The sequence below is a fragment of the Gallinula chloropus genome (assembly GCF_964237585.1).
Source record: "Gallinula chloropus genome assembly, chromosome: 3".
NCBI classification, from domain to species: Eukaryota; Metazoa; Chordata; class Aves; order Gruiformes; family Rallidae; genus Gallinula; species Gallinula chloropus.
Window position 1 is genome coordinate 40116257 of NC_140087.1, and position 25476 is coordinate 40141732.

The 25476-nt window shown below is 38.0% G+C and overlaps 1 protein-coding gene across 1 annotated transcript in view; it reads left to right on the forward strand.

Moving 5' to 3' along the window:
* Positions 1 to 45: 45 nt before the first annotated feature.
* The window catches only part of TTC13 (tetratricopeptide repeat domain 13), a gene marked incomplete at its 5' end in the record, with an annotated part of 40739 nt that continues 15308 nt past the window's right edge, over positions 46 to 25476 (forward strand). The window contains 14 exons of the mRNA XM_084262389.1: positions 46 to 265; positions 3787 to 3881; positions 6664 to 6739; positions 9552 to 9622; positions 11567 to 11632; positions 12984 to 13076; positions 14315 to 14431; positions 15267 to 15377; positions 18792 to 18874; positions 21515 to 21656; positions 22926 to 23100; positions 23476 to 23632; positions 24686 to 24816; positions 25152 to 25284. Of these exons, the coding sequence (XP_084118515.1) occupies positions 46 to 265; positions 3787 to 3881; positions 6664 to 6739; positions 9552 to 9622; positions 11567 to 11632; positions 12984 to 13076; positions 14315 to 14431; positions 15267 to 15377; positions 18792 to 18874; positions 21515 to 21656; positions 22926 to 23100; positions 23476 to 23632; positions 24686 to 24816; positions 25152 to 25284 (1670 nt within the window). The remainder of the gene's footprint in view (positions 266 to 3786; positions 3882 to 6663; positions 6740 to 9551; positions 9623 to 11566; positions 11633 to 12983; positions 13077 to 14314; positions 14432 to 15266; positions 15378 to 18791; positions 18875 to 21514; positions 21657 to 22925; positions 23101 to 23475; positions 23633 to 24685; positions 24817 to 25151; positions 25285 to 25476) is intronic.

The following is a 25476-nucleotide window of genomic DNA, read 5'->3' on the forward strand; positions in this document are numbered from 1 at the left end:
GGCGGGGGGTGTCTTTGGGTTCCTGCCGAGGGGGCAGTGGTGCGCATGCGCTCTGGGAAGATGGCACCTGCCGGCGGTTGCGGGGCCGTGAGGGGGCTGCGGGTGTTGTTGGCCGTGCTGGCTCTGGCCCGGGCCGCGCTGTCCTTGACCGAGCGGTACCCGGCCTTGTCCCTGCTAAAGCAGGACCTGCACCGGCAGCGCCAGGGCCCGGCGGGGGGCTGCGCCTCGGCGGGGGAGTGGACAGAGCAGTACTCGGCGGAGTGTGGTGAGTCGCCGCCGCACGGCGTTGCCGTGGTGACCGCCCCCAGCCCCGGGGCGGGGGTGAGCGGGCCGTCAGCTCGGTGGCCCCGAGCCCATCGGCCCTGCGGCGCGCTGAGGCCGAGGAAGCGGGTGGCCGGGGGGCACCCACCGTGGCGCCCCTTTCTTCTCGCCCCCACGGAGGGAGCAAAAGGGGAGAGGGCGGTCGGGCCTCGGCTCGCGTTGAGGCGCTGCGGGTGGCCGAGGGGCTGCCGGCCCGCGGCGGTGCGGGGTCCCGGCGGCGGCAGGACGGGCTGTACGCGTTGCTGCTATTCAGCTGACTCATAGCGAGGCATCGTCTGCGTGAGCCGCGCCGCCGGGGAGCGCGGCGCAGAGACTGCCGCGCTGGCGCTGGCCGGAGGAAGCGGGTGAGCCGTGGGGCCCGGACTATCGCCCGGGGGGATTCCTGCGGGCCCGCTCTCCCGCACGCCGAGCCCAGCTGCTGGGTTCGGCGTGCTTTTTAATCCCTTTCGCTCGGCAGTGCCTCGACGCGCCGGCCCCTTGTGCTCGTGCTGTGTAGTGGAGTCTGTCTAGATTCGCTTTCATTTCCAGGCACTTGTGTTCTGCTGGTGAGCTGTGTGCTTGTCTGCAGGAGCGCCGAGGTCGGGCAGCGCACGGTGATCGATGGCTTGTAATACAGGCACAGCTTTTATGTGCTGATACCTGTTGCGTTAGGGTCATGCGACTTAAGTAAGCAGTTATGATCTTTGATGGTGAGCACAGTGGGAATGTGCAGTACAGAAATGCCACTCAGTCACTATGTACAGGTAATACAGGTGAAGAAAAAAATGTATCGATTCAGTACAAGATAGGTACTCAATTATTTACATGAGAAAAAAGCAGTGATGTGTCACGACTGCTGAGATGTCTGTAAGGTTGTTTGGCTTTTTTTTTCTCCTCCACATTTCATAAAGTCTGTGCTCATAAAAATTGCTGTGATCCCTAAGGACAATATGCAGCTAGTGTAATCCACTCAAAATTACAACTTTCTAGAAATACCTTGTTATGATTTTTCTCACATCCGCTTCCCCCCCGTCTCTGTATATGTGCTTTTATTGTCACAACTTAAAGTTCTTTGGTTATTTTTTATCTATGTTATCTGTGTTAAGTAGGTACTTTACATCAGCTGGGTTTTTTTTTTGGGTTTTGGGGGTGGCTAAGGTGGCTAAGAGCCATAGTACATAAACACTGAGTCAGGTGGTGAAAGTTCTTAGGTGACCATTGCTCCAAATCATTCAAGCTTAACCATAAAACCTAAAAGACTTTCACCCAGTGTTGTGATAAAATCTGTATACCATACAAGTTAATAAATGGCAAAGCATTTAATTGCATCTCTTCCGTTACCAAGACCTGAATGATTGACTCAGGATACTCCTTGAGAGGTGCGTTTGGAAGAGTAAAGACATCCACCATTAAATCAAAATCTAGAGATCAGTATAGCTGGGATTGATATAAGGAATTCTGCTTAAATTGTAGGTACCTTAGCTACTTTGCATACATTGATAATAAGGTAGCCTTTATTACAGTTACAGAACAGCGTAATTACCTTGAAATAGCTGTATACCAGTTCACTCCTTGCTATTTAAATCCTGTGGCTAAATAAATTGCCAGTTGAAAGTTTCCCTGAAGTGCTTAGTCTTTGTTTTAGTACAAATTCCCTAGAAGCCAAGGATCTTTGAATGTTAACTTGTTTCTCTTGTAGCCTACTACAAGGTCCAGGTGAATTTCTCTGGTTGGTATTTCTACTTTTTCATAAAGTTGTTAATAAGGCAACATGGTACAGGTTTGACTGCATGTGACTAGCAGACAAAGGCACATCCCTTCTTCCCTATGAGTAAAGCAGACTGTTGCCCCAGGAACCGCAGAATTTGAAGGGTCTCTTTCCCCTATGGTTTGTAACAGACAGGTTGTTCCTGTTCCCTGCTACCTTATTAAAATATTCCTTCACTAAATTCTTGCTGTTGTGGAGAAAATTATTCTAGAGGTAGGCTGTGCTTGCACCTCTTTGGTTGGTGAAGCAAAAATTGTTCATCAAGTCCATAGCACTGGCTCTTAGCTGCCACTGACTTAGGACACTGGCAAGGAACAAGTAATGTGTTAATAATGCTGCTGTAGCACGGGAGATTTTGGCCACTGTGAAAAAGGGCAATGTTGAAACCTCTTACTGCAATGCTTTTTCTGGAAACTAAACTATGGGTGGTGAGCCGCTGTTCTTACAGGACTTTCTGACTTTAAACTTTGACCTTCTGCTTTTTACCACCCTTGCTTCTGTTGTAAAACTTCTCCCACCAGTTAGTGTTTATGGCTCAACTTAGTTCCAAGTTTCTATTTGTAGGGAATGATTTTAGATGCTATTTTGACTTCTCTATATAAGAAGACTGTTTCTTTTTTCTTTTAGCACTGCACTTGTGAGAAATGGGAAGTTAACTAACTGTAACCCTTATGTAAATAGAATACAGAAATAGTGCTGCCTGTAACAGTAAATCAGAAACAAACATTTTCCCCCCTGCCATCCCCAATTCCAACCTTTCAAACTTAGTGTCAAGCTTATATTTACAGACATTAGGGAATGTGATAAAATTTGGTATTTGTGATGTGGAATCAAAGACATAATGCTGTTCATTTACTTTTTCTTGTTTTCTCTTGAAGTACTTCAAGTTAATAGAAGCTTTAAGATCTAAAGATTTAAAAGCTAAAAGTTCTCTTGAGATAGCAGGTATAAAGCACCATGTAGATAAAGTAGTGACTTCTATTGTTTGTCTGTTTTTATTGATTATTGTTGTTAGTAGTTTGCTTCCTTTGTTAACCTTTTCTCTGTTATGCCAACAAGCTGTGTTTGATTTTTTCATAGATTTCAATCAGTCTCATGCCTTTTGTAATGGCCTTTTTAGTAATATACCTGTGAGGACCTTGATATATGTTCAATCAACTACGGTTACTATTCTGTCTGCTTTTTACAGCCTTTGTTTCCTGGACTTAAAGCAGTAGCTTGTGTGGTCTGCTCCATTCCATTCATTTTCCTCTCTGGCATTAGAATAGTTCTGTCTTTAATTTATTGGGACAGAGAATGGAATCATAGTGACAAATGGAGTCATGTTTACCCCAAACTTTTCTTATGTGTTTCCAGTTTACACCCTTTCTACCCCCATTCTCCTTGCTTTTTCCTTGGGTTTCTTTTTTTTTTTTAACCTTCTTTTTTTAGTGTATTTTTAGCTAAAAACATAAGCATAAATAGTGATGAAACTAATTATGTAAAAGTAGTCATGCCAACTATTGCTTCACTGACTGTGTGGATGTAGTTCTGCGTGCAGAAAGCACTTCATGAAAGTTCTGTCCTATGGAATGCCCAGTGGGGAAGTCTCATGATTTAACCACATCTTAGCTAAAACCACGACTGGAAGCTGTTCAGATGAGCATAAAAATATGTAAGATGTGATAATTGTGCAGGTAATTCTGAATTCCTAAAGGTATTTTCTCTCTTTCCCTCAGATTCATCATTTTTACACTTTCACGAATCGGATTGTGACATAGGAGGGTCTTCGTCTTGTGAATCGGTGCTTTCTCTTAACACAGAAAAAATTCTGGTAAGCTATCAAGGGTATAATGTACAGAACTATTTTTAATAGGTTTTTGATGTCACAGATTGCTTTAGCTATGTAACCAGTTAGAATGAAGTTCAGGCAAATAACTACAAATTGAGTCTGTCAGTCAGTAGGCATAGGTCTGCTCCCCAAATGCTGTAAGTATGAATGAACCCAAGTTGCTCATGGAAGTATGATTCTGTAGTACTCCATCATGAATGTCTAGAGCTCTCAGCAGTTTCAACTAATGAAAGCTGATGTTTCCACTGAAGTCTTAACTTCAACTGGATTAGTCTACCAATTTTTTTTTTTTAATTTTTAGGGGTGCAGAGACTATGGCTGAAAAAGGGAAAGGTGCATTATTTTCCACCCAGATTAATTACCTGAGGATGAGTGGGAGTGATAACTTGCAATCATCACAGAAATAACATTGTGCACAGATGATAGAGACTTCAGGCCCTATTTCACTAAACATAATGCAGATGTGGCACATGGAGAATAATCTAACAAAAGAGAAGTATCCCTTGGTAGAGAGACTTGAAGAATTTTGGAATTTGAGTTTTCTTGCAACACTACTGTTAACTAGTTGATCTTGAACAATCTTCAGACTACATTGGAACACAGGTCTGATGTTACTTCTTCAGTAGTGTCACAGATATTGAAAATCTTCTAACAACTCCCATGTGAATATACAAAGAAGCCTTGGCAAGTTTGTAGAAATTATTTGCTATGGGGGAGCATGGAAACAGTGGCATTTAGAATTAAAACTACCCTGCTGCAGATCCACCAAGCCAATTAGTTAACTGGAATATTTTCCTTAGATGTTAGTTCATCAGATACTGGTCAGATCTTCTCTTTAGTGATACCAGCAATTCTAAGGCAGTGGAATGTCTATTAGTTTGTTAGAAATGTCCCTGTCATAAAAACCAAATGTTACTATGGAAAGTGAAAATTCAACGGATCAGGAGCTGGTGCTGTGATGAAAAGTCTTCTCTTTATTTCCTGAAGAGAGAATGACTGCAACTTTCTGCATGTAGAGCTGCAGGATATCCAGCCTGTAACTAGGTGAAGAGGTAGGAATCTCCTTTCTCTGCCACCCCAAGAACTGTTCTGTTGTTCTGTGATAACAGATAAGGTAGATGAAGGCAGAGGAAACTGTGGTGCTGCTTTTGCTGAGCGTCATGTGCAGCTCTGTAATTCACAAGATACTGATGTATGCCAGATTCTTTTTGGTTGTAGCTAATTTTCCAGTACCCAGTGTGGAATCTTGCTGTATATTATCTCTTGTCTGCAGACTAAGAAATGTAGGTATTTTTTGTGAATCCACCAAGGAAGAGGTTGTACTTCAGTAAAAATGATTTCTTTCTAATGTTGAGACAATTATAGAAGAATGATGTTTTGCAGAGTTAAATACTGAAGATCACTTTCTGAAGTAGGTTTTCTGGAAACTACCTGAAAGCCATTGGTGATATGAAAGAGTTGTGATTGGAGATGTGTGATTTGTGAATACGTATGATCTGCAATGTAGATTTAGTTTCCTGACTAGTTTACCTGTTGAATCCTGCTGATCTTGTGGTTTTATTTATTTATTTTTTTCTGTGAAGAAAAGAACTTTCCCATTCTGTTATTGTAGGTGCAGCAATAGGTGGAATAATAATTCTCAGAACATTATAGTGTAATGCAGAGCTCATACATTATCTGATTCCAGTAAAAGCAAGGTTTGTAAAATCTAATTTGCTAATTGTTCATACTCTCCAAAATACTCAAGTTAATAAAGGAGATCCAACTTTCTTCTCATTGCTAAGTTTATTGTATGAACGTGGCAGAAACTGTGGAATGGGATTCAGCCAGTTACTTTTGCACCTTGTAGATCATTGAAATGCCTGTGTCATGGATGCAAGTGACAAGGCTACTTTTGGACAAACAAAAAAAAAGTGGAAGGGAGGAGTACAATAGTCAGTCCTCTCAGTAGAGAGAAATGTTAAGCACTTTCTCTGAAATTTAGGGTGTATAACTGTCTTCTCTGAAGTTAAAGATGTACATCTGTGCTGTTCAGCTGTAGCAAAAGAAGACAGTTGGGAAGGCCTGTTAATTAAATGGGCATTTTGTATTTTCCCAACATAAACTGCTCTAATAGACTTATACAGCTGTCTGTGGAAAATACCTGGGGAAGTGAACAGAATAGATTTATGGGGGGTTGTCTTTGGAATTGTTTTCTTTAAGTGCGTTATTTGGGGAATAGAAGTCTTAGATGAGGCTGCAACTGGCTGCACAAAGTCTACGATTGATAGTAAGTTAATTTTAGTATGGCACTGTTAAGTTAAACTTGTCTTTATTGCTGGGGAGTTACTCTTTCCAGTGTTTCATTTGCAGTGTTTTACTTTTCTAGAGTACCCTGTTCACTTTGCAGGAGACAAAGGAGTAATTAATGGGGTAAAAAGTATCAACTTTGCTATGAAGTGGCGTGTGTCTTAGATGTCCAACACCTCACGTTAGGCAGATGTAATATAGAAACATCGGCCACTGGAAAAGTGCTGTCAACTTCTTTCCATCTGGAAGGTCTGGTTAGCCTTATGTTAGAGAGGGGAACAGCAGCATTTGACTGGAGAGCAGTTTTTCTCCCTGTGAGGAACTAGGAAATAATTTGTTTTCAGTTACCTTAAGGCAATTAGAATAGTTTTAACTTTTTGGTTTAAGGCACTCTCTTAAGGATTTAAGACAGATTTTTTCTATTAAATTCTTCACTGTTGTTTGCTGAACACTTAAAAAACGTGATGTTTTACAGAGTCAAGCGAAGTTGCTTGCAGAGCAAAAACGATTTCCATTTGCAACTGATAATGACAACACAAATGAAGAATTGGGTAAGATGCCTTATATAAGGTTTGTGCAGGTGAATTATGTGCTAATTATTAGCACTGAATGTTGTGAAACAAAAATCATGATTCCTTAGTGATGCATTAATTTTAAAGTGATCCTAATAAGCCTGAAAATACAATGAGTTTTCTCTGGTCATACAAAGAAAATGTGTATCTCTTCCTAAAAATCTTTTCTGCTTGGCTCACTAGAATTCTTCTTGGTGTCTGCTTAAGCAGGTGAACAAAAAGCGTTTTGATTAAATCCTACGAAGCAGTCTCAGCTACTTCCTGCTTCCCTTTTTGTGTCATTATTGATGACTAAATCTATTTAAACATCCTGAGAATTTTACCAATGAAATGTGCTCTCTACCAAGCATAGCTCTCACACCTGTCTTCCCCTCTCTCTTCCCATCAACACATACAGGGAAGAGGAAGGCTTTCTGAATTATGTCCCTAATGCAGGCTGCTATTTGATATATTTTCAAACCACATTTGGTGCAGAAAATGGAGGCATCTCAAATAGAGCAACAGGAAATACTTTCCGCAAAGCACTTGAGGAGGGAGTTATTTGTTCTGCTGCTCCAAACTGGTAACCTCTATAGGAAGAGGAGGTGGTATCAGGCAGCAAAGAGAGTGGTGAGGATGTATGCCAAGGAAGGCAGCAGGCCGTTTTTAATGTAAGAGCAAAGGGAGACTTTACTCCTACGTTGTCTAATGAAATTAAAACAATTAGGTAGTTCTTTGTTAACATAATTCCTGCCTTCACAGATTTATCCAGAGAATTTTGGGGGCTTAATCTCTTCATATTCCTAGCATACCTAACTATGTTCATAGAATTCTGCAGGAAATAATGAACTCCATCCAGCAGAAGATACCTGATGCTTTTAGGTTTTTTTTTGTAGATTCAGAAGGTCTCTATCCTCATGTTTGGCCTGTAGGCTGCTATCTACTTACCCCCTGCTTTACTTCAAGTATGTCATGGTGCAAGGAGCCTGGGTCCTTCTTGTTTGTGCTTGTTACTTTTAAATGTTCTGAGGAAAACTAGTAGGAGATATATGGGGTGTTCTGAAACAGTGTTGGTACCCAAATGCATGAGCTAATGGACCATTGTTAACCCTTAGATTTTTTTGGAATGAAGTACTTGTGTTTTTTGTAGTATTTAATTAAAGATGAAAAGATTAATCGAAGAGATAAAATTTTAAAATAGACGCTGATACTGTATCAGCTACTGCTTGCCAACCACTTGCCATAGTTTTACAGACATACTCTGACCTCCTGCATTTTGCCAAGAATCTTGGATAAATAAAATAAACTCATTATCTGCAGGAGAACGAGTCTCTGTTATCTCGCTTCCTCTGATTTTTTCCTTAGTACTGGCACGGTGGAGTGGATTTTATTCCACTTGCCAGCTGCTCTGTGTTCTGGGTTTGGAATGATAAAGACCATACTAAAAACTGTGTAGTATTAAAGGAGAATATGAGGAAGATTCAAGAGCTCTTCAACCTGTCCTTCACTCTGCCAATTTTTTTTCCTTTTTTGGCAATGCTATGTATCTGTACCAAGTGAAGCTTTTGAGTGTTGAGAAAGAAGCTTATAGCGCATGCAAATACTTCTTTCTGCATAATAGGAATACTCCAAGAATGAGGCAAGCTCTGGATTAAATAAATTTGTTATTTCTCTTTCATATAATGTTTTTCCTCCTTTAATGAACAGTGCTTTGTTATACTGCCAAAACAATGTGGCTCTGCCTACGTGGAAGATAAGTGCCTGTGTTCTGTTACAAATACCCTTGTTCTGACTGGCTTATTTGTCTCTTCTCATGGTTGAGTAAATAATTAAGCCAATAGGCACCCCTTCAGTTCTGTTTGAATGACTCCTCAGACTTATTAGAAGTATGGGGAAAGGTGAATTCCTGCTCCTAGTTCTGCTATCAGCCATATCTGCCTGAGGAAAAGTTGTCCTTCAAACTTTATAGCTCTGGTCAGCAAGATACTTGGGTTTTGTAGACCATGTAGACAGAGCTTAGTCTAGTTAAGAACTGTGAGAGGTCAAAACATGCAAAATGAGACAAACTTGAGATATTCAGCAGTCAGAACTGAACTTCAGTCACACAAGCACAACTACAGCTTTGCAGTCTTGTGACTTGACTATATTTTTATATCCTGTGGAGATTACAGGAACGTATTTCTAAAACAGTGGTCCATTTCTTTTGCAAACACTTCTACTCTGAAGCGGGGGGCTGTTCAAGAAGTTCAAAGCTATTGATATTTTTACGTGGGTAAAGGTTTTTTTTCAATTTCATTTTTATAAGTAGTGGAACCACTTTAAGTTTTTCCTTTGAGTTATCTAGACAAACCTCAACAGTTGCCAGCTAGTAAAATTTAGCACAATGTATACAAACAAGTACAATCAGATGTTTTCTAATGGAGTTATAAAGCAAGTTACCCAGTGTTAGCCAGACTCACTTAGAACTGAGAAGGCACCTGAAATGGGATCATGTTCTCTATCCTGGTCCTGAGTACTTTCAAGTGAACGTGAGTGTTTTTCTGAACACAGAAAAAAGGAGAGAAAATCCCCAAACAAGCCACAAAACCCCAAACCAGTTCTGATGAGCACAGTAGGAATTGAATAATTAGTGAATGATAGGTAATGGTCGAGGGAAGTCATTTCAGTGGCAGTTCAGAATTCATTTGGCTACATAAATTTTCATTGCAATGTAGGAACTTATATAAAATGCAACCAAATTGTAAAATGTATTTTAAAAAATAATCAGTTATTTTCTGTTTTATTTATGTTTATAATTTTTTGTTGTTGTTAGCAATCGCTTATGTGTTGATTGGCAACAGCTTGTATGATGAAGCCATACGACATTTTTCAACAATGCTGCAGGTAAGTTTGCTGTTTGGACCCCTAAAAAATCATGTTATAAAATTATCCATTACAATGTATGACTTTTACTAATGGAAAGATTCAGCTGAGTATTTTTAAATGACAGTAATTATTCTATAAGAGTAATTACTGCAATTGGAAGTTTCTTTCCATCCTAACATAAGCATACTCTTAAAACCAGGTGATTCAATCTCTTGGTTATTTGATGAGTCTTATCATCATCTGTAGGAATACCTTTGGCCTTTTGACCAAAAAAAAAGGCATCTTCAGAAACCTTCCTTTAATTCCTCTTAATATGTTGGCTGAGATATTTTAACATGGATATTTTTGGATGACAGCAGGTTGCTGGTATCATTGGAAAAAAAAAAATCCTAACAGAAATCACTTAGTGCTAGTGGCAAGTGCTGCATTGCTTTCATGATGATAAATGAATTTTATGTGCCGGGGTTTATCCTTCTTCAGTGGTAAACATTTGACCAGTTTCATACATAAGAAAAATGTAACTAACGCTTCAACATACTGTTATTTCTGACCATGGTGAAGAACTCAGAATCTTCTACTGTGCAGTAGAAAGTAGATACTTTTAAAATGAAACCAGCACTGTCAGTTTAAAAGGTCAAACTGAGCTGATTTCAAATTTCTGTGTTGTTATGGCAAAGAACCTGGGACTGCCAGAAGCATGGACCTTCTTTTTGATCTAGACTAGTTGAAGTACACCAGTGCAAGCTGAAAGTAATATTGCAAATACTAGCTTTTTTTTTTCTTTTTTAATTCAAATGTCATATGGCTTGTAATTAAATTACTGTGACAATTTCATGGAACTATTCCAGGGAATTTATCAGTGGAACAGATTTTGTTGTTGTTGTTTTTAGGTGTTTTGTGGTCTTTGTCTTTGATTTGTTTTTTATGTGAGGAATGATTTTATTTATTTTTGCCCTTAATGAAAAGTCAAGCTTCAAAAACCACTGGGGTTATGCGTTTTTCACCTTCCCTTTCTTAAGGACAGTTAATATAAGTGAAGAAAAGCAAGATAGAGCAACTGTAGAAAGATATTGAGAAGTGGGTATATAATAGAGTAGCACTGCAATGCCACATCTCAGTTAAAGTGAATATCATTCTTATTGCATGTCTGAAAGGCTATAAAGTGGTTGTGCTTGTTTACTCAGTCTTCCATAAGGCAATTTCAAATACATATAAAGTGAGTACTAAAATATTTAACAGAAAACAGCAGCCTTGCTTAGCTGCTCCATCAGAAGTAGGGAAATTACCTGAAGTTGATGTTTGCAAGTGTACAATTAGAATCATCTCAAGTCTGGCAAGTCACTGGCATTGGTGTGTGTTGTATCTGTTGTGATGCCAATAGAAGAACTTGTTTCTTGGCAGTTGTCCCAAGTAAACCGGACTAGGCCTATGCTACAAACTGTCTGCAGTAAGTAACATTGAACAAGAAGTCTTTTCACTATGTAAGAGGCGTCCCTGTACGTGCCTGAGTTGGAAAGCCACAGACTTAAATCTAACCTAAGAAAGGTTTGTTTGAATTTTATACAAAACAAGCTTTGAATGGCTGAATTGTATTTGTTTGTTATCACTGCAGTGGCATTAAATAACAGAAATCATGTAATTACCAATAAGTTTACAGGTAATCAAGTTTGGACAACAGACCATACTAATGTGTACGTAGCTTCTGATAGGTGGTGATACTGTAACTGCACTCTAGCTCATTTTCTAGGCAAATACTCCAGAACAATTCCAGTAATTAAATTGGAAGTTGTGAATTTCTAAAAATATGGACCGTAGTGCAATGCATTTCTTTGCTTGAAACTAATTTTCATTGCTTACTTTGAAAGATCAGCAAAAATTAAATAGACATTAAAGAAAGACGCATTTTTGAAAAAAAGAGAAAGAAACCCACAACTGATCATTGTATTTTTTTAATCTTAACAGGAAGAACCAGAGCTGGTTAGTGCAATTTATGGACGAGGGATAGCATATGGGAAAAAAGGACTACATGTGAGTAGAAAATTACTTAATATCTGACTGAATTATTTGAATCCAAACTATAATAAGGCCTGAACAGGAGGAGCTAGACTGATTAGAACTTGACAAGGACATCCCAAAGTCTTTGTGCTGTCCTGTAATGATGTGTCCATCCCTTAGTAGGTCGTGCATGACACAGAGGGATCTAGCGGATCATACTGCTCAAGCTGTGGGTACTTTTGCTTTGTAGGACTGTGGAAGTAAGGCACCATGAAGCAAGGGTGACAGGAGAATATTGGCATTTCTAGTCTGTATTTGGAAATGAAAAAGTCTTTTATTGCAACTTGGAAACATCATCAACTCTTGTAATCCAATAGGCTTTATATTCCTTCTTGATCTACATATCAGGAGGCATAGTCAACCACCTTGAATTTGTTCACAAAAAATTGAGTTAAATTACTTGTTTACAACTGAATGCACAAATTTCCTGAGTAATAAGTTTAAACATAGACTATAGTCCTGGTACTTTGATTTTGTGGCCTGTTAAATCATGGTTCAGTGGTTGTTGGAACTGTAGAAGGAAGAATAGTTGAACTACTACTTGAAAATTTCCTTTGTGCAGAGTTTTTCATTCTTTAGTGGTTCCAGCAGGAACTTGAAGTCCCTCCTATTTGCATGTTTTTAACACCAGCATGAGCTGCTTTTCTCAGTTTAGCTACATGTTGAGACCACTTCGTGTAAGTTTGTGAGCTACACTTTCAAGACATAAAGATGATATTAAACAAAGGCAAACTTTCTTTGCTTTGAATAAGAAAAAGATCAGTGAATGAACTCTAGTATAGAATCTGCTGTATAAATGGCTTAGATTTTTTTTTTCCTTCTAATTAAGTTACTGCTTTCACCCTACAATTTATTGAGGACAGTATAAAAATTGATGGATGAGGTTCTCATGGATGGATGACAGCGTTAGCACATTCACTAGTACTGCTTGGATAAATTTGCAGGCTGTACTGATGAAAACACTGGTAGGTGAGAGTACGTCCGTGTGTTGGAGTTCACATGAAAGCTTGTGCTGGTTTTGCTGCCAAGAAAGGTAGTCCTGGAGCCATAAACCTAATGTTGATTCACAGTTACATTAATAAATTATTAGAGGTACAGCACAGAGATGTGTACAAGCAACGTGTATTTTTTCTTGTTCATAGCAGGTGGGTGGGGAGGGGTTTCAGCTGTTTGTGGAACACTGCATCTTCATGTTATTACAAAGGAGTGAAGGGCTTTTAATGTAAACTGATACACCTTTGGAAACTTAGTCAGTCTAGTTGCTCATCAGTCTTGACAGTATGCATGTGCAGTTGTTTACCTTGTTTATTGTTCTCCTTTTCAGGATATGAAGAATGCTGAACTCGCTCTGTTTGAGCTCAGTAGGGTGATTAGTCTAGAACCAGATCATCCTGAAGTATTTGAACAACGAGCAGAAGTGAGCATTCCTTGTCTCATTTCAGATTTTTGGAGAAGTCACAATTATACAGTATTTTCCCATAATACTTCACTGGTTTAATGAATAGACCTCTTATCTGTGTTTTCTGTGGACATTCCTCCTCTGTGATACACTGAGAGCAAATCTATTTCTTTTAACTGGGGGAATGTTTATTTCTAAAATGAAAGACAAACCATATAGATTTACTTTAACCAATAGAACAGCAGATTTTAAGTCTTAAGTGTCTTGACATATAGCAAGATCATGTATATGTTGTTTGTTATTTAATAAAATGAATTAAAATATCACTTTAACCTTACTGTTTGCACTTAGAGTCACATTAGTAAATTTATTGATAGGACCAGTTGGTAAAATGCCCAACTTACAAAGAATGAGGTTTTTAATCAAATGCTGTGGGTTTATTTTGATGTCTGTAATTTATGTATCATTCAGATCCACAGATAATTTTAATTTTGAAAATCATGGGGGGGTTGCCAATTACATTACAAAAAATGGGTTTCAAGAAGCAGCTTTGTAGAAAAATTCATAAATATTTATTGAAGTCAATATACTGTATAATAGCTGCCATAATATGAATTTCTAATTCAGAATTTTCACATTTTTAGTGTTTTGTATACATTTGTTAATCTTGATCTAGAAATGTGAAAGGCATTCACATAATTGGGAAATAGACTTCCTGTGGGGGGACATTTTCTCAAAACAAAAATGTTTGAGTACTTTAATTACATTTTCAGTTGAATGTGTTTGAAATACCTTGAACTATTTTGTTTTGCCTGACTTGTTTTTATTTGGAATACAGGGTTTCTGCAAATGTTAATGGATATTCAAGTACACTGTTTTTTTTTTTTAATTAGTTAGTTATTAAGATAAATGCCTGTGGATTTTCCCTTTGGAGCTCAAAAGCAATAAGTACTGAAATTTATAGTAGAACTTAGAATCATGGAATGGTTTGGATTGGAAAGGACCTCAAAGCCCATCTAGTTCAACCCTCTGTGATGGGCAGGGACACCCTCCACTAGACCAAGTTGCTCAAAGCCTCATCCAACCTGGTCTTGAACACTGCCAGGGAGGGGGCTGCCACAACTTTCCAGCCTGTTCTAGCAAATACAGTTACTGTGTTACAGTACAACATGAAAAAAAAAACCCAAACCCATCATATTTATAAACCAAATCTCTCCAGTCTGTTTGCCCTAAACTGTTTTTATATATACTTTTAGATATTGTCCCCACTGGGACGAATCAGTGAAGCGTTATCTGATCTCACCAAAGCAATTCAGCTGCAACCATCAGCCCGGCTGTACAGACACAGAGGTACCCTTTACTTCATATCTGAGGTTAGTGGATTTTGGGGATTCTGTTTGATTTTAGTTGTGTGGATGTTGTTGATAATTTTATTGTTGTTCATGGCAGTTGTAACTTTTGGTCAAGAGCTGCTTCTCTAGTTAAATTAAAAAACAAAACAAAACAAAAACAACCCACAAAACAAACAACAAAGCCCTGAATTTCCTGTAGTTGACTTTCTGACAGTTCAGAGGTATTCTTCAAGTATTAAATCTGCATAGCTTTTTAATGCAGAGAATCAAATGGCAAGTACCTTGCAAGTACATCTCAGATTGTTTTGTGTGTTCGAAGAGTAGGATATGCATAAAGAATTTGACTTGACTTATAACATAGAGCTGCATTGAAGTTGTATTGTTAAATAACAGTCTTTGAAGGAAAACAGTTATGGCCAAGGCAGTAACTGCCTTATATACTTAAACCCCAACCACACAACAAACAAACAAAAAACCCTACAAAAATGCTAACATCCTATTTTGCTATCTGATCTGTGTTGTTCTTACACTCTAATATTAAACAAGTAATGTAAAACAATCTTTATCTTCAAAGATTGTGTGACAACTAAATAGCTGATTTCTCGCTTTATTCTTCTGATTTCACTTTTTTTCCATTTTCATCACTACGTTTTATATATCACTTGCTGTAGAAGTTGGGAGCGTCTTGTGTATTCTTTGATATTCTGACTGCCAGTTGACAGTTGTTTCTACTTCGCCCTGACTGATGTCATATTTTAAACAGAATTCCATAATTTACTTTTATGAAAATAAAAATATGTATTAGTCTTTATTTATATGGTGTTTCCTCTGTTGTCTGAAATCTACTTTATTACAGGATTATGCAACAGCCCATGAAGATTTTCAGCACTCTTTGGAACTGAATAAAAATCAGCCCATAGCTATGCTTTATAAAGGCTTAACCTTTTTTCACAGAGGACTTTTGAAGGTAAAACTATGTTAAATAATAATTTGTGTAGAACAATACCTTTTATGTGAAGTTACTTCTGTAAAATAGTAGAAATGTAGGTGTCGAGATGCATATTTTCTCTTGCTAAGGAATACTTTTTAGGGCAAAAGAGTGCAAGCAAAATGAAGAGGTGCCATTGCTTACTGTAATAATTCAAGACACGTAAATACAGCTGGTCTTGATGGATCTTGGTAAATGGGTGATAACTGATATATTTATGGAGTGCTTTGACAAATGTTTGTATTTGGCACCTCTGCTAACATCTGTATGGCTATATTCACATTTTCTTTCCATAAAATGGAGAATCCCTAGGTTTTGTGAAGAAAAAAGTTTTGAGGAGGAAAATAATTCTAATTTCTTCCTCAAATAAGCTAGAAGGTAATCATGGAAACTCTGGAAAAGCACCATGCATCTGTACAAGTGTATTTCAGTTTTATGTGGATTCTGAAATGCTTATGTCTAAATCAGGGGAACATAGTTGCATCCACAGATTCTAAAATCAGCAGGGAAGTAAGTTCTTTCCCACGCATTTTAAATGTTTCACTATTTTCTGAATCAAAGCTACTGTGTTTTGTGTGTAATAATATTGCATCCCTTTCTTGCTTGTGAATTATTCAGAGATACTGCCACAGTTTTTCTGAGGGGAGAGTAATTAAAAAAGTTGTCTGAAATCCTTGATTTGAAAAATGAAGGTGTAACTGTGATTTCTAAACACGAACAGTGGAAGCTTTTTTAACCTCTATTGACAGCTGGGCTTCATTAAGGGTTGTATGAAGAAATCCTTACAGAACCTGGACACAGCTGAGTTTCATCCCAGTATCTTTCATAGGAAAGCACTGCGTGTTTGGTTTGGGTACTCCTAGCGTATGCTGGGAGAACTTCAGGCTGTAAGTGAACTTACGGTCTGTATCTTATTGCAGTCAAATTATTTACTTGCAAATAATAGTCTGACTGAATTTCTGACTTCTGGTGAAAGCTGCAGAGTGCTCAGGAAGCACTCTGCCCTTCTTAGGCCCTATCTGGAGTACTGTGTCCAGATCTGGTGCCTCCAGTACAGGGAAGGTGTGGAACTGTTGGAGAGGGTTCAGAGAAGGGCCATGAAGATGGTCACAGAGGGCTGGAGCACCTCCCTACGAAGAGAGGCTGAAGTAACTGGGCTTGTTCAGCCTAGAGAAGAGAAGGCTGTGGGGGGACCTCATTGCAGCCTTCCAGTACCTGAGGGGAGCTCATAAACAGGAGGGGAATCAACTTTTTAAAAGGGTAGACAATGGCAGGACAAGGGGGAATGGATTGAGGCTAAAGGAGGGAAGGCTTAAATTAGATACTAGGGGGAAGTTTTTTACAGAGAGAGTGGTGAGGTGCTGGAACAGGCTGCCCAGAGAGGTGGTGGTTGCCCTGTCCCTGGAGATGTTCAAGGTCGGGTTGGATGGGGCCCTGGACAGCCTTGTCTAGATCGAGGCCTGGAGGTTGGTGTCCCTGCCTGTGGGGGGGAATCTATGATTCTTGGGGTCCCTTCCAACTTAGACCATCCTGTGATTCTATGAAGGTGATGGTGGAAGGAACTGACAAGGATAAATAATGTCTCAATTTGAAAAATAGAAACAAAGTGTTATTCTTTCCGGTGTGTTGATCAACACATTTCTGCACCACCACCTCCTTCCTCCCAATTTATGTTCTCAAAGGAGGTTTTTTCAACCTCTAATATGGAAGTTCTGAGAGATGGTGACTGACTGGCTTTTTAGCCCAAGTATGCCTTAGCTTTCCATCAGGTCCAGATTGCCTCTTAAAGGAAGGCTATACATGTTATCACTTTGGTTTCACTGGGCTTGCTGAAAACAGATTTGGAGTGAGGATGGGAGTGTTTTGGTTTTTGAGTGAAAAGAAATTGTTGCTTCTAGATCATTGCTTTTGAGAATCTTCTTGGATTTAAAACTTACCTAGAGGACATGAGCCTCTCGGGTGATTATTTTACATTTTTGCTCAATGGATCTTTTGTGCATGTTATGGTGCAGAGTATATTTTGTAGTTTTTCGTAATAAGAATCTCTAAATTGACTGAAGATACTAATGATTTTTTCCCCTTATTTAATTTCTTGCACTATAGATTTCAAGATACTTTTCAGGTATTCCTCCATAATATAAAGTAGTTGATTTTCCATCCTTAATTCTACGTCCCAATACTGCATTTGCCAATTTATATAGCCAGTCCAGTTAAACTCAAGTTCTTAATTAAATCCTTTGAAGAGAAAGATTTGTTTTAACATATGCATATAATTATTCTTAGATATTTTATTTTTATTACATTGTATTCCTCACAGCAGCAGTACATGCTTTTATATGAAGATGATCACTTACTCTGTAATCCCTAAGAGAGTGTTTGCTAACTGTGCAGCTAACACAGCGTAATAAAACAATGAAAGGCAGAGTACAGATTTGAAGGAGTCTTTTGGACTGCAAAATCGAGGTGGCTTAGGGGTGAAGAAGGTAGACTGTAAGGGGAGACTGCTTTGCTTTGGGGCCCAGACTGAGCTTTGAAAATGGACTCTGGAGTGAGTTAATCTCTGAAATTATTAAAATACTAAAAAAGTCACTTATTCTCACTGCCATGATTTTGGCTGAGATAGAATTATTTTTCTTTCTAGTAGCCAGCATAGTGCTGGTTTGAATTTAAGATAATGTTGCTAACACACTGATGAGGTAGTCGTAGTGTCTACGCTGATTCAAGGCCTTTTCAGCTTCCCACACCCTGCCAGGTGCACAAGGGGCTGTGAGAGCAGAGCCAGGACAGCTGGCACAGGCTGGCCAAAGGGACATTCCTGACCATATAATGTCGGACTCCATATGGAACTGTGGAAGTGAGCTGGGAGGCAGATTCACTGCTTGGAAACACACTGGTCATTGGGGGTTTGGGGAGAATTTTTTTGTTTCATTTGTTTGTTGTGGGTTTTTTTTTTTCTCCTGTGGGTGATGAGCAATTGCATCTGCACGTTGCTTGTTTTATTATTGTTATCATCATCATCTTCCTTTGTTATACTGTTTAACAGTCTTTACCTCAACACACAATGTTTGGTTTGTTTTCCATTCCCCTCCCCATCTTACTGGCAGGGAGAGATGAATAGGGGCTGCATGGTGCTCACTGGGATTAAACCATGACACCAGTAGTATATTAGACAAAGGAATTCCAGCTAAATCTGTCATTACTGTAAAGAATGTTGCAATGTTTTATTAGTTATATGATGATTATTACTGTATGGATTTTGTAATAAATTCATACCTTGCTCCTCCCAAAGGTTTTGACAAGTAACAGTAAATCCATGGCTAATAACTACTGAGGATGCTAAAATTAAACAAACATTTGTAAGTGGCACACTTTTCTGTTGGTGTCTTTCTGTAGGAAGCAATTGAATCATTCAAAGAAGCTCTGAAGCAGAAAGCAGATTTCATAGATGCATATAAAAGTCTGGGACAAGCCTACAGGTAATTGCATTCAGAAACAGTTTTAAAGTCAGTTTTCTATCTTACACTTCTGTTACAAAACTGTGCAGAATCATATGTGCATTTAGTAGCTCCTGCAGCCAGTATGGCTGTGTCAGGGTATGTTCAATATGCATAATTTCTAGGTTTGCTTTGTATTTTCAATTCAGTTTCTAGTAGCTCTTTAAGTCTTCCAGACTCAAAGGCTAGGTAAATGGTGTTTTTCAGTAAGATGTTTTAAGTATCCCAACTGATTTTTAAATGATAGAAATGTTTAATGTGGGCTGTTGATTGATGTGCTCATTAGTTGCCATCTGATATTACCATGCTATTAAGCAATGAGTTCTTAATAAGTTTAGTATGTATCCTTTTATAGAACTGGTAGATCCTATTTTAGTTAATATCTCACCAGAGAGATCTGCAGTTCTGAGAGTTTAGCTAATCTCCTAAGGTATTTTTTTAATAGACACATAGTTTCTTACCTATTAAATACTTCTAAAAGCAGTCTCTAACCACTTTTTCTTTTTTTTAATTTACATTGATGATTAAATAATATGAAGTTGAATAAAATGTATTATTTTAAAGGTGTTCTGCAGGTAACTGCTAAGGAGAGAAGTACGTAAAGCTTCTATATAATAAGACAAGAACATAAAGTAGTCAGCAACTTAATATCTTTGTCCATTGTAGTTCTTTTCCCTACCTGCTGTGTCTTACCAGCTTTTTATTTCCTGCTTCACATTTTTATTTCTGGAAAGCACTAAACTACAGCATAGGTGCTGCTGCAACATGAATGTCTTTTGCATAGCAAGATTGGTAAGGTTGGTGTGCAAGTATGACATGATCATGTGCTCCTTTCTTCAGGCTTTGGGTGTCCTTCAACTTACAGAACATGCAGTGTTCACTGAAGGCAGTGTCAGTTGAATAAATTTTTGTGTGTGGTGTTTCTTGCTTTGAGACTTGTACCTTATTTACCACAGTATCTAAATTCTGAACTTGGTGTAGCATCACTAATTTCTTCATGAGTTTTTCTGTGGTGCTTGTTATTGTGGTGTGTAGGTACTGTAGAGGTGCTAACTAATAGTTGGGAATTTAGCCTGGAAGATGGGCACCTGTCTCTATATTTCCATTGCTTTGACTTTTTTTATTTTGTGTTGGCATGTGGGGCTACCTGTCTGGTTGATCAGCTCTTCTACCCTGTGCCCAAGAAACCCTAATCCAAAGTTTTATTTTGAAGGGCAGAAGAAGACAAGCCTTCAGACGCCTCATTTTGCACTGCTTTGTTTTACAAAGCAACAGTAACTTAACAAGAGTATTCCTAATCACTTCAGATTTGTTGCTTTTATTCCCTGTCACTGTCCTCTGCCTCCAAAAGTTCTCTGATTTCAGGAAATAATAGGGGAAGAAATCACAGAATCGTAGGGGTTGGAAGGGACCTCGAGAGATCATTGGGTCCAACCCCCCTGCCAAAGCAGCTCCCTAGGACATATCACACAGAAAGGCGTCCAGATGGGTCTTGAATATCTCCAGAAAAGGAGACTCCACCACCTCCCTGGGCAGCCTGTCCCAGGGCTCTGTCACCCTCACTGGGAAAAAGTTCTTCCACATGTTGGTGCGGAACTTCCTGTGCTCCAACTTGCAGCCATTGCCCCTTGTCCTGTCCCCACAGACCACTGAAAAGGGGCTAGCTAACTCCCCCTGCATTCCATGCTTAAGATACTTATAAACATTAATTAGATCCCCCCTTAGTCTTCTCTTTTTTATTTAGCACTGTACAAAGGACAATCACTGATTTGTCCTTCTGTACAACATGAGTTAAAACACTTTAGCCATTAATTCCTGCTTCAAATCCAGTGACTGAAGCATTCATGCATTTATTTGAAACTAGAGCTGTGGTTAATCACTGTTTTGTCTAAAAAGTCTTTTTGGCAAATGTGTCCAAAACTAGTAAATCTTGTTTGTTCTTTCTAGTATTGCTCTTGTTTGAATTAATTTAATCTAATATAATTTAATTTGGAAAGAATTTCACAATCTGAAGCTTTTTTACAATTTTTTTATCCAGTACATTTATATTTTTTAAGTTGTATACTATTTCTGTTTTTTAATGCTAATTTCTCCATGGCTATTTTTAATAAAAGCTGTCCTGCATGTGGGGTAATTACAGTCAATACATTTTTAGCTAATTTCAGCTTTCAGACACCATATGCTTTCTTCTTACTCACCATTTCAGTAGTTAGTGTATTTTTTTAAAAGTGTTTACATTTAGAAGTTTAAAAGACTTGTCATTGATAGTGTTTTCAAAGAATTCTTTCTGTGCAAGGTTTGTTTATTTTAGTTTCTGAAGAAATACCATAGGCTTGTGTTTTTATGGTTTGTGTATGCTGTAGATTGTGAAGATTTGTGGTCTTGTGGGGTTGTATTTTGGAGTACGTGTTTCTGGGAGTGAAACACTCTGTACAGCTGTTCTTTTATTACCACTGCAGAACAGTTGGAAAATAACTGCTTTTATTAAAGTAACTAGCCATTAGGATGTGTTTCTCTTGAATAATACTCCCTTTGGATGAACTAAAACAACTTTTAACAAGTAATTTTGTCGTCATTGTGGCCTTCTATATTCTTCACTTTCTACTTTGTGTAATCTCCTAGAGAACTTGGCAACTTTGATGCTGCTACAGAGAGCTTCCAGAAGGCTTTGCTGCTAAATCAAAATCACGTTCAGACATTACAGCTTAAAGGAATGATGCTTTATCATCACGGTAGCTTAGGTGAAGCACTGAAGAATTTTAAGGTAAGCAGGCCAGAAGTAAATAGTAAGTTAATTTTTTTTTTTTTAAGCAAGAACTAATACTCAACAAATGCAAGCAAACAAAAAAAGGTCAAAGCTTTTCATCCTGAGTGTATATGTACATTTAAACTAAGATTGTTTTTAGTGGACTCTGTCTTAAAAGATCTGTAAAATCTTACAGTTTTTAATTTAAAATGGAGTTCTGCTAAAACTAAGATACTTTTGCTCACTTTTTCTAACTAACTTCTAAAACCAAGCTCTGCTTGAATTTTCTATTTATTTATTTTAAAACAGGTCATTGTGTTCTTTAGTTTGGGTTTTCATATCTGACGGAAGAAGGAGCATAGTTTTCTTTGTAGTTTTAAGTATACAGAGTTCCAATATGTATCTAATTCTTCTGAGGTATTTTCTTTGTTTTGAAAATCTCAGAATATGTTGCAATTCATTGAGCTTGTAAAAACATGTGACAAATATGAATGTTTTCCATAGGTAATCAAAATCTTCTGTTTCTCCATTGGCATTGAATAATGGCCTCATTTTGTTGACAGATCAATAAAGGTGTATGTTAATCATAGGTCCATATCCTTAAAACAAGGAATGAAGAAAGATGTGGAAATGATTACATCCCTTTCTGAATGTGTGCTTATTATACCTAGGAGAGCACTTTATGTGCATTATTACGTATTCACATACATATCTACAGTGCGAGCTGTAGATAGAGGTTTAATTGAAAAAATATTTCAACTTTCAAGATGGGGGTGCTTTTCTAAAGATGTGATTGTTAGAAGAATCAGAGCACTAATTTGAGTGGTAATTATGAAGTTGTTATGGTATTAATATATAGTCAATAGCTGACTAACATAGTGAAGATGGAAGAAGTGGCACAGAATGTATGTTGAACTAGCCAAAAAAGACTTATTACTAATTGTCAGGAGTATGTTTTCTCTAATTTCATTCAGCTAAGGTTGAAACTTCTGTAGTGCCAACATCATTAGAGCAAATATCATCTATTTTTACAAAAATTGAAGTGTAATCAAGAGGATGCTTGCACTGGCAGCTCCTCTTTTTTCCCCATTAATGAAGTTGAAAATATGTTTTGTCATACATTTGCTAGAATCTGTATTCAGCACCATTTGAAAGAAATTTGCAATGGAAATGGATCTTAATAATCAGTAAATCTTTCCATGTGGCCTTCTGACCAAACAGGTCAGTCTAGCTGAAGATACTCATTCTGTCTCCTGATCTGTGTGCTTTGTTCCTTTAATCTCCTAGAGGTGTTTACAGCTGGAACCATACAATGAAGTATGCCAGTACATGAAAGGACTCAGCCATGTTGCAATGGGACAGTTTTATGAAGGCATAAAAGCTCAGACTAAAGTGATGTTAAATGATCCACTACCGGGTCAGAAGGCCAGCCCGGAATATTTGAAAGTGAAATACCTCCGAGGTAAGTTGGAATTTTTTCTCCAAAAGTTTTTCTCTTTTATAATTTTTCTTAAATCTTCCAAGAAACCTAAAAATGCAAGCAGGCTTGTAGTTATGGCCCTTTTAAAGAAACCATTGTAAGTTTTCATAAGCACTGTTGAGTATGTCTTTAAAAAGGTACACTGATTCTTGTTCATACAGTTAAAAACTAGGACCACAAATGAGTTGAAATAGACATCTTTCTGTCTTGGAAATTAGCTAATAGCAAAGTTAAATTGTCTAAGGCTAAAGTATTGTTGGATAACTGACAAATGTGTAATCTGTTTTTTGGTGTATGTACTTTCATTAGTAGGGGCTGATTATGAAAAGAGTATCCAATTTTATTTCTCTTCTCCAGAGTATTCTAGATACTTGCATGCGCATTTGGATACCCCGCTTACAGAGTACAATGTTGATACAGATCTTCCTGGAAATTTCAAGGACCACTGGGCCAAAAATCTTCCATTTCTTATAGAAAATTACGAAGAACAGCCAGGCTTACAGCCACATATAAAGTGAGTAATTTTTTTTTTTTTTTTGACACCTATTCTGGGTGTTTTGCTCAGTTTGTCTTTTTAAAGTGCTCTTCTGAACCATTATAACAGCACGAATGCTTAATGCTGTCTGAAAGGGAAAATCCACAGAGTGTGGGAATCTTTTTCAAAATCATAGGGACTGAAGTTGGTTTAGCTCATAAAAGAGGAAGAATTAAATTTAGGATGATCTTCACTTATGTCTTCACATAATCAATAATATTTATATAATGTTATTTCATATTCCATGGCCTTATTGATTGACTATTCTATTTTTTTCTTGCAATTTATACTATGGAGTTAAGTTTGAGACACTCAGTATAGTGTTAAGTAGCATCCTTATTATGTTTTCTTGTTGTGTGTTCAGTTGTTATTTTTTTATAGGTGTAATTTCCTAGATACTTAGTAGATTTTTTAATGGGAGCTGGGTTTCACTGGGAAAAATATTCTCTGGAGGAATTTAGGTGACGAGTATTTTGCGAGGAGGGTGATTTCAGTCAACAAAACAGAATTTATTTGATGAGGCTCAAAAAATGTGTAGCTAAAGGAAAGAAAGTAATTTCTCATACAGTAAACTAGTTCCAAGACACATATTTTTTATTTACTTTATGTAAAGAATTGCTGAGTTAAAAAATCAGGGCTCTTGTATATATGGAAGCTTTTATAGATTTATGGGAGACATTGCAGAATAAAACTTACAGTGTTGATATGTATTCTTAAAGTTTCTCAGGGTGAGTGCAACATTGAAGGATAATGTATTATCTGTGAACTTTGTTTAGTATCTTTTATGAGCAAGTCTGAAGATGACAGTAGTAAGACCTGCCATTGAATCCATTAAGACTAGGATTTTATTTGAGATAGTGAGCGTAACTGTCGTGTACCCAGTGTGTTCAGTGAGCTTGAGTGTTCTGTATACATACTTTCAAGTATTTCTCACATAAATTGTATTGAATATCAACAAACAAATCTGTGCTACAACTTTCAGAACTTCAAGTTGTCAAGTTATGTCTGATGTGTGTTTTTCTTCTCTCAAAGAGATGTGTTATTTCAGAATTTTGAAAGCTATAGGCCTGATGTGCAAGAGCTCATATGTGTGGCTGATCATCTGGGTTCCATGATGCAGTATGAGACGCCAGGATTTCTTCCAAATAAAAGAATACACAGAGGTATACTGAAGATACTCTGTAAATTTGAGTGTGTGTGTGGGGGGGAAAATCAATGTGGTGATAATTTAATGCTATACCTTCAATATGTACAAATTAGTTTTAGGCTCTGTTCCTTTCAAATCAGATAAAAAGTTTAAAATAATCATTAGGTCGGGAGACATAATTGGGACTGGACATCATGATCTCCTGGATTTTATTGATGTTGGCAATACTTTTCCTGTGAATAAATAACTTTCCTAACTGTACAAAAACAAAGGTTTTGCTGTAACTTGTTTTCTGTTTGTGCTTTTTTTTTTTTTTTTTGTCCCTCACCTCCTACCCACCCCCCCTCCCAGCAATGGGATTGGCCACTCTAGAAGTAATGCAAGCTGTGCAGCGGACTTGGGCGAACTCAAAGGTTCGGATGAATGGGAAAACCAGACTGATGCAGTGGAGAGACATGTTTGATATTGCTGTGAAGTGGCGAAGGTAATGGTGAGAGAACAAGGCTCGTGGTGGTTGTGATAGAGTGCTTCAGTTAACCCAAGGGTTGGAGTCAGAAGAGCAAATGAACACTTGCTGCCACGCTGTAACTGGAAAGTGTCCTGATTAAAAGAAAAGGATGGTTTAGGTAGAAGGAGTGCACTTCTGAAAGTACTCCACTTTTCTTCTTTCTTTAAG